General features: G+C 44.2%; 2 protein-coding genes across 2 annotated transcripts; both read left to right on the forward strand. All coding sequences in view use genetic code 11, as the record gives it.

Moving 5' to 3' along the window:
- Window positions 1-1,097: 1,097 nt before the first annotated feature.
- On the forward strand, window positions 1,098-2,979 carry EGR_08822 (hypothetical protein; the record flags this gene model as incomplete). Its single annotated transcript, XM_024498071.1, has 3 exons — window positions 1,098-2,114; window positions 2,564-2,798; window positions 2,876-2,979. 3 exons carry the CDS (start codon window positions 1,098-1,100, stop codon window positions 2,977-2,979), a joined length of 1,356 nt encoding a protein of 451 aa, XP_024347473.1.
- A 2,887-nt stretch (window positions 2,980-5,866) lies between these two features.
- Window positions 5,867-6,915, forward strand: EGR_08823 (Centrin-3; the record flags this gene model as incomplete). Its single annotated transcript, XM_024498072.1, has 4 exons — window positions 5,867-5,879; window positions 6,450-6,562; window positions 6,609-6,723; window positions 6,797-6,915. The coding sequence occupies 4 exons, from the start codon at window positions 5,867-5,869 to the stop codon at window positions 6,913-6,915; spliced, it is 360 nt and encodes a 119-aa protein (XP_024347474.1).
- Window positions 6,916-7,908: the final 993 nt, after the last annotated feature.

Raw genomic sequence — 7,908 nt, forward strand, 5'->3', positions numbered from 1 at the left:
GAGTACTTTTACCACCTTTCTTGGCAGACTGCTAGACTACGTGCTGACTGTAAAACATATCCTAAGGTAGATTTGACATTTAGCCATTATCAACTAGTGGGTATTATTCCTTCGAAATTCTTAACCGCTAGGAAATTTGCAATCTAGTGTACTTTACAAGGTGGACTTTGGAGTACAATGCGCGTCTTTAAAGTACTTAAGTTGTCAAGTCACGGCCCTCTGGCTGTGCTTGAGCACAAAAATTAGGGTTGATCTAGGCGCTTCCTTTCGTTAGTAGTACGTCGGCAACTTCGAAGAATCGTTCCTGGGCCGGGAATGGTGGCTAACGGTAGATCTTGTTGAACTTTCCTTATTTGGGATTTTGTCCACTCTGTGAATAATAAGTAGGAGAGGAGGACTCAAGGTGCATCAGGCCTCTGAAATCCGCGCATTTCACACACCGTAGCTGCACGCGACGTGAATGTTGTCACTTTGGAGCGAAGATGGCTGACATGTGGTAGGTTTTCAATTGAGGAGAATGCGTGAGCATCTCCACAAGTCCCCTCTTGGGGAAGTGGGATGAATTTACAGCACTCCGGGCATGCAAAATATACTGGTGCCCCGGCTTCTATCTACATCCTTCCCCGGCACCGTGTTCATTGCTCCCAAATAACAATTTACCGTCATCTTCTTTGACCTCCCTCTCGGTTAGTCACAACTCACGCCGGGAAGTGGGTCAGTGGGAGCAATGCTGAATTACGTTTGAACGTTCACGAAACCATTTTTATGCCTTGTCGTGACTTTAGAGAAGCCTTAGGGTCGCAAGCAACCCCTCTTCAGTTGCCCCTCCAATGCCCCGTACGGACGTGGAATGGCAAAATTTGCTCTCTTTTTACTAGTAGTACGTTTGGTTTACTTAAAATTTGACCAACCAATGGTTGGCTTTTGTGTGTTAATTTGTTCCTAAACACTTTTACCTGAAAAAAAAATGTATGCTTATTGTCTTATTTTGACTTTTTTTCCACTATTTTCTGATTGGTTGAACGGATTTTTAGCCAATAGCAACAATTCTCTACTAATAATTTGAAAGGTTACCGCCTTTTACCAGCACTTTGACAATGCCTGCATCCCTCAGCAGATCGAGTTTGGGTCCAGTGGCAGATTCAGTCAACTCGGAGACCTTCTGGTACTGCGTAACCCAGACGACATGGCCTGACGCTATTGACATTTTAACCATCATTCTGGAGATATCGGGCCTCCTTTTGAATATCCTTGCTGCCATTCTCCTCCTTCGTGTCACTGAAGGTAACAAAGTGAGCATTGTCCTTCTTCGGACCATCTTCTTCAACAACATCATCGATGTAGTAATCAAGTTGTTGGGTGATGTCACCCCGTCACGCGTTGAATTTAGCATTGTGGAGATAAATTACGCCATTTGTATGATCTGGGATTCACGATTCCTCTACTGGCTCTTCAATAAATTTTCCATTGAAGCCTTCGTCTTCTTCGCTGTTGATAGAGCTCTCACTCTAGACGGTTCTCAGTCCCTTCGGTTTGTACCCGTGGAGTCGCGTCTCACACTCTATCAATCCTGTATCTACATCTACGGCCTCCTTATCACCGTTCCCCAATTCTTCTCCGTCAATCTAGAAGAAGGTGGATGCTCATGTGCTCCCACTACGGTAAATATACCCTTCCTAGCCGCCATTTACGCGCATGTCTTTATTCGATTTGCTCTCCTCGTTGTTTTGAATGGTGTAATCGTACTGTACTGCGCCGCTCGAGTGATTCACTGGGTCAAACAGACACCTGTCAAGCATCAAGTTGATGAACTCAACTTCCTTTACTTTAAAAATCCCTCAGAGGCGGAATTGAAGCGCCTAGAGGCTTTGCACAGTTGGAGAACTCCCTCTATGTCCATCCTCCCGCTTGGTATATGCTTCATTATTACTTTCGGTTTTGACGCGGGCTATCAATTTCTCAGTGGCACTGGATTGACAACCTATGTGATTGGTGGAGCTGTGCAGAGGATGGGAACTTTCATGCTCCTCGTGTTCACCAATTTTTTGCCCTTGATGTTGATGTTCGTTCTACCGGTTCTACGTTTCTGGGTGGAGGATACATTTGAAGCGTTGGTACGGCGGAAACGCAAAGGCGATGCCGATCATTGTTTGCATTGACATTTGAAATCTAACCTCATGTCTGCGTGTCACTTTTGAATTAATCTGTGACAGAACTGCTGAACTTTTTTTCGCCGCCTTTTTGGGCGTCAAGTCGGAAGGGGTGCCTCGTTACCTCAGTCCACAGTAGGGGGGGGGGGTTCAAGTAACACCGACAAGGGGGGGGGGAAGATTTGGCGTTTGGGCTTGCCCAGCCTATAGGCTACCTAGGATGGAAGGATCTCTTTGCTTTGTCTTGTGTTCACCGTCCCCTTTAAAAAGACTGGTTTATCTTTTTTTCTGACTTTGCGTTGGCCAGGCCGTCATCTCTAGGCGTTAGGTGCCTTGATTCACTGTTCTTTGGACTGTGAGCTACAAACTCACAGTGACTGAGCGTTTCTTCCACCGCTATGCACTGATTCCAGGAATCCCGGTTTGACCTGAGCAACCCTCTGCAATTGCAGATGACCCTTACCCCTCAATGTGGGATAGGGTTGCCTAGTTGCCTAGTCATTAATCTGGGTTCCGTTCAGCACCTAGGGGTGGCCCAAGTGGCATCAGCTCTTCCCATATTCCCCGTCTCTTCAAGCCACTACCATTGCAGTCAGAAGGCTGGTAAGAATGCCGAACACCGACGCCACCCTAACCCTTCCTCCGATTGTAACCACTAGATGTCTTCTCTTTTGGCGTATTAAGCGAGTTTGACTTTTTTTTTGGTCCAGTTTCGCTTACCTCAGCCATTGACAAGGCATCGGAGATGCTGGAGGGTGATATCTTAGAGACGAGAAATCGTCTTGAAGTACCGCCGTCGATGAATTTGGAGATCTTCTTACTGCGATAACATCTCCACGAAGGAAATGCCATGCAACGGAGTGCCATTCTTTTAAAATCGCTCGTGTCCTTCAAATCTGCCGTGAATTGGCCACCAGATGGGTGGCACGGCCAGCTGGAAGACATGTCTCCCTCTAAAGCAGCAACTTCTTTGTTGCCTATTTTTTTATCTATACCGGGCGTCACAAATATGTGACAAGAGTTAGGCCGAATCATGTACCGCTAGTAAACTCAAACCAATTGTACTTTTGGGCTCTTGGACTTGTCATTAGTTAAATGTCAGTTGTCATTGCATGGACCAACTAATTATCTAATCTGTGGTGGTCGACCAACATGTCCAAATCGTCCTTCACATTGGTGGCATGGAGCCCCACCACAGCAGTGTCAGTGCCTCGTCAATGTCAACCCGAATGACAGGGTTTCATTCCCTTTTGAAATGCTTAACAAAGGGAGGAGAGGGAGATGATGGGGATGGAGGGGGCTACACAACCCATCGTTCAAACTGTGCTCAAAATTTGCGAAAATTGCTGCATTTAAACAACGCCCACTTGGAAAAAAATGACCTCAGAGATCGACAACAAAGCGTCTTTGTTCTTGCTTTGTAAAAAAACTATTTGTATTTGCTAAAACCTGTTTTTGGTGGTCTTTGTGTGCTTGCTTTAGGTACACCATCGATATCGGCGCCAACAAAGATATCAAAGACTCCTCTGTTTGCCCCTACCACACCCAAGACTACTTTAAGTAGGAGAAATATTTTTTTCAAAAGATATGAATATCGGGTGTTTTATAAATATAGAGGATGGCAATTTGAACATAAAAAGTCTGAGAGTAAGGAAAATGACAAAGCTTAAAATTTTCTTGAATGTGATGAGGCTTCTCATCTTTTATTAAAAGGTATGTAAATTCTGAAATGTAGTGGCCGTAGAACAGGCAGTCAGGTAAAGTGTGGGAACTAAATATTCTGTACCGGTTAGGCTTTACCTTGGCAACGGGAATCGACGGAGAACAAGGCAAGAAACGGAAAGCATTGAAAGGTAAACCTGCTTCAAAAGGTCGTGTATTTTAATGCGGATAGTCCCATCTAAGAAGACTTTCAACAGAAGAGTTAAAATACCGCCTGCCAGTGGTATTTATTCCTTTCTCACATTCAGTGTAAGGCCTATTCACAATTAAACAGGCTGGTTGTTTAAGTGGCCAAACAACACCTCCTCAAGGACTCTACTGGCTGAAAAGCACCCTAAAGAGAGAAAGAGAGAAAAGGTAATTGATGACAAGTATAAGCTTTACAAATTTAGCGCGGTTAAATACTTCCCTTGTCAATTAACCAGCCCTCTAGGCATCGAGTAGCGCACGAAATGCATCCACTGTAAACATCGAAGCGATTTGAGTAAAACAAATACTGTAGGTCGGTTCTTCCACAATCGGGTTCCCAGGTAAAATAAAAGCTCCTGATGCAACGCAATTGTCAGGTGTGGAAGATGCCTTCTCTCCTCTGTACCTCGTCGGGTGGACTGGCCTTCTAAGTATTAGAGCTCCTGTCGTCTTCAGGGAAGTCTCGGGGTGCCATATTGGTGGCAGAATAAAGGGAACCCGACCCTAAAGGACATCTGTCCTGACTTCTGGTGTTGGACGATAAAGCTTAGGGGGGTGAAAGGGACACATACGCTGAGGATGTGGGGATTGGTGATGACTCCATACAGACGGGCTACAATTGACGTCCACCTTCGGCAATCACCACAGTCTCGTATTCTGTCGAAAAAGATATTAACAACTGAAGCGACACTAGCCGTGAACCATCAGGAAATGTTTCTTTACACAGTAGTCCCACTACACCTGCATAAATCTGCCGATGAAGTAAATTCGCGATACCTCCTCCATTTCCCTACAAGCTGGATAGAGCCCAGTGGGTACGACTAGTACGTAAGTGAAGTTGGTGGGATCGCTGATGTGGGTAGCCACATAAATAATTATTTTCTTTCAGGGAGCCATATAATGCATAAGATGGCTTTATAATTCGTTGATTGTTTGCTTAACCATCGACTTTACTAAAGGGCCACTGTGACTCGGTCAATGTATCTTTGCCGTGAACTAGACCCGGGTCATGCTAGCAGTACTAATGCTTTCTGTTTGTTGAGAAGGTAATATTCTTCTTGGATTTTACTGCTTCTTTTGTCTTCAGGGAAGTCTCAAAGGGCTACATTAATGGTGATATCGGCGAGCCTCGCTTATCTCCTCTTCCCTCACTTTTAAACCTTAAGGGCTAGTTTGTATTGGCTATTGTACTTTGCATAGTAATGTGGCCTTTGGTCAACGCCAAAAGCTTTATTACCTTCCGTATGCCAAAAATATGTGTTGTAATACGATGGTGGTGTATATGTCGGTATTGGTGAGGCCCCACTTTTAAACTTTGGAAATTGCCTTCTTGTACCTCACTGGATGGGCTGGTCTTCGTACCATACCAGTGGTCCAAACACCTCCTCTGTGCTGAACATACATATTCCACCCAAGTATTGTGTCTTTTTTCATCTTCAGGGAAGCCTCGGGGCGCTACACGAGGGTTCGTTATAAAACACTAATTGCCTTGGAAATAAAAGGGATTGTTAAACAATTTGGTTTAAAAAAAAAAACAGAAAAACGGTTTGTTTTATAACAAATTTTAATTCTCTGGTTTTGAGTAACTATTAATAACCCGATATTCATAATGCAATTAAGCCGAGCATACTTGTACGCAAAATAAATTAGGTCCTCGCATTTAATTAATAATTTGTGCGGTGTCTAATTAAAAATGTGGATTTCACTTCAGGTAAGAGACAGCGGTTTATCAGGCCGTCTTGTTTGCCTAATTCGCAAAGGACGCGCTTGTTTTATATGAGCCCTCTTTAGCTGTTGCCACAGCGATGAGTGGTAATAGTAGGTTCCTACTAGTAAAATTCAATTCCTTTGCCAAAAATCGCACGCAAAAACCTTTTTTAGCTTGTAATAATGCATTACTTGTCTAGACGGATTGTCTAGAGTCTTACGGTGTAGAGAGGCAGACCAATAATTTTTCCGAGAATGGAAAAGTTTATCTTACTCAAAGTAAACGGTTATTAGACTATGGCATCCATTGTTTAAACAAGTCTAGTCTAACAAATATTTTGCGACGCAATATTGCTTACACAGTCCGTGAAACGTGGGTGTTGCGTTCCTAGCTGCTTCATGTTTATGGGATGTTATCTTCGCCTCGCTGTGTCCTTAAAGGCCTCTTTTGATTTAACTTTACTGGAGAGCAAGTATATTTTGGAAAAGTGATTATTTTGTGTTTGTTTCCCACCGAGCACTCACATGTGTAGTAAGCAATTGAGTAGAATTTGTTACGGCGCAAAAATGATTACCCATAGCCCATGAATTTTAAATTGTTCCTTAATACACTCACTGAAAGCGGGCTTTTGGTTGCAGAAAAGAGTTCAACTGTATAAAATTGTCTTTTTTGTCTAGCAGTGCTAAAGCCTGCTATGTCGAATCTTTCTCCGGCACAAATGCAAGAAATCTCCGAGGCTTTCGCACTTTTCGACAATGACAAAGACAACCGCCTTTCTCCCTACGAATTTAAAGTGTGTTCCTACTTTGTATTACTTTTTCCTCCTTGTTTTACCTTAGGTAGCTCTTGTAGCCCTGGGCTTTGAACTCAAACCAATGGAAATTTCTGAACTCCTTCAATCCGTCGACTTGACAGCAGATGATAAAATTGCCTTTAGGGACTTCTTCTCCATAGGTTAGAAAATTCTGCCCATTGTCTTTTATGTAAAGCGCCAGGCATGTTTTACGGCCTATATTTTTAAAAATAGTAAAAAAATTGATCCAAGAACGCGACCCCATCACCGAAATCGTTCAAGCCTTCAAACTGTTCGACGAGGAGTCAAGCGGCAAAATCTCCTATCGAACGCTCAAGAAGATTGCCAAGTAAATAGTTTTTACTTATTGTTTGCTAAGTAAAACGTTTATACGACGCATCAACGGTGTGCCTCCACATAGCCGATAACTCGTACAATACCACGTTACACTTTCTCAAAACACTAGTAATTCACTTCCTCTTGGTAAAACATTACAGATTCATGAATTAAGACAGTTGTCGAGCATTGTTAAATTCTGTGGCAAGGATTGCATAACTAGGCCACAAAGTAAGGACCTTCTATTTCCCACCCTCCTGGCATTGAATTACCTCGTGGCTCTCCCATCACTCACAGGCAGCCATCAGATTGGTTAAACATCAAATTAGTGAGAATATAATCGTAGTTACAGTGGTGTGGGTGTGTGACACGACTTCTGCTGCCTTTTCCGCCTTGTCACCCAGAACAGTGGTACCCCTTCCCCACGTTCCCCTCTCCTCATTCATTCACCTCATTCGACTGACAATTTAACCCTGAGTAGGAGACCACTGCAGTGTCAGTGCTTGTCACATACATGCAGGTTCACTCAGTCGAAGGTATCTCACTTCCTCTCCACCCCCCTCTATCCCGACCAAATCCCTGTGTGTGCAATTGCACGCGCCTACTTTCCCACTGCGTGAAGGCGAGTGGCTGGATGTGTTGAGACAGTCGAGGGAGTGAGACGTCGTGCATGAGTGAGTGAGAACTCTCCACCCAGAATGCATTGTGGCTGGTTAGATGACTGGTGCCAGATATGCCCCAAGGAAAGTGAGGGATGGTGGCCCCTGAATAGCTGAAGGGCTGATGAGTTGAGTGTTCCATCCGTGTAGACTGTCCTGCACTGCCTGAAGTTCTCTGTCGCAACACCAGTGGGGAGCAGAGAGATGTGGTTGGCAAAATGTCTAGTTATTCATTGACAAGGCAATTGGATCGTAAACAGATGCCGTTACACACACACATTCGTTTCCTCCACTTCCACTCACTCACTCGCTATGCCACCGGTGCCGCCACGAGCTACTACGGTTGCCTGA

This window comes from Echinococcus granulosus, assembly GCF_000524195.1.
Source record: "Echinococcus granulosus chromosome Unknown EG_S00121, whole genome shotgun sequence".
Classification (NCBI taxonomy): Eukaryota; Metazoa; Platyhelminthes; class Cestoda; order Cyclophyllidea; family Taeniidae; genus Echinococcus; species Echinococcus granulosus.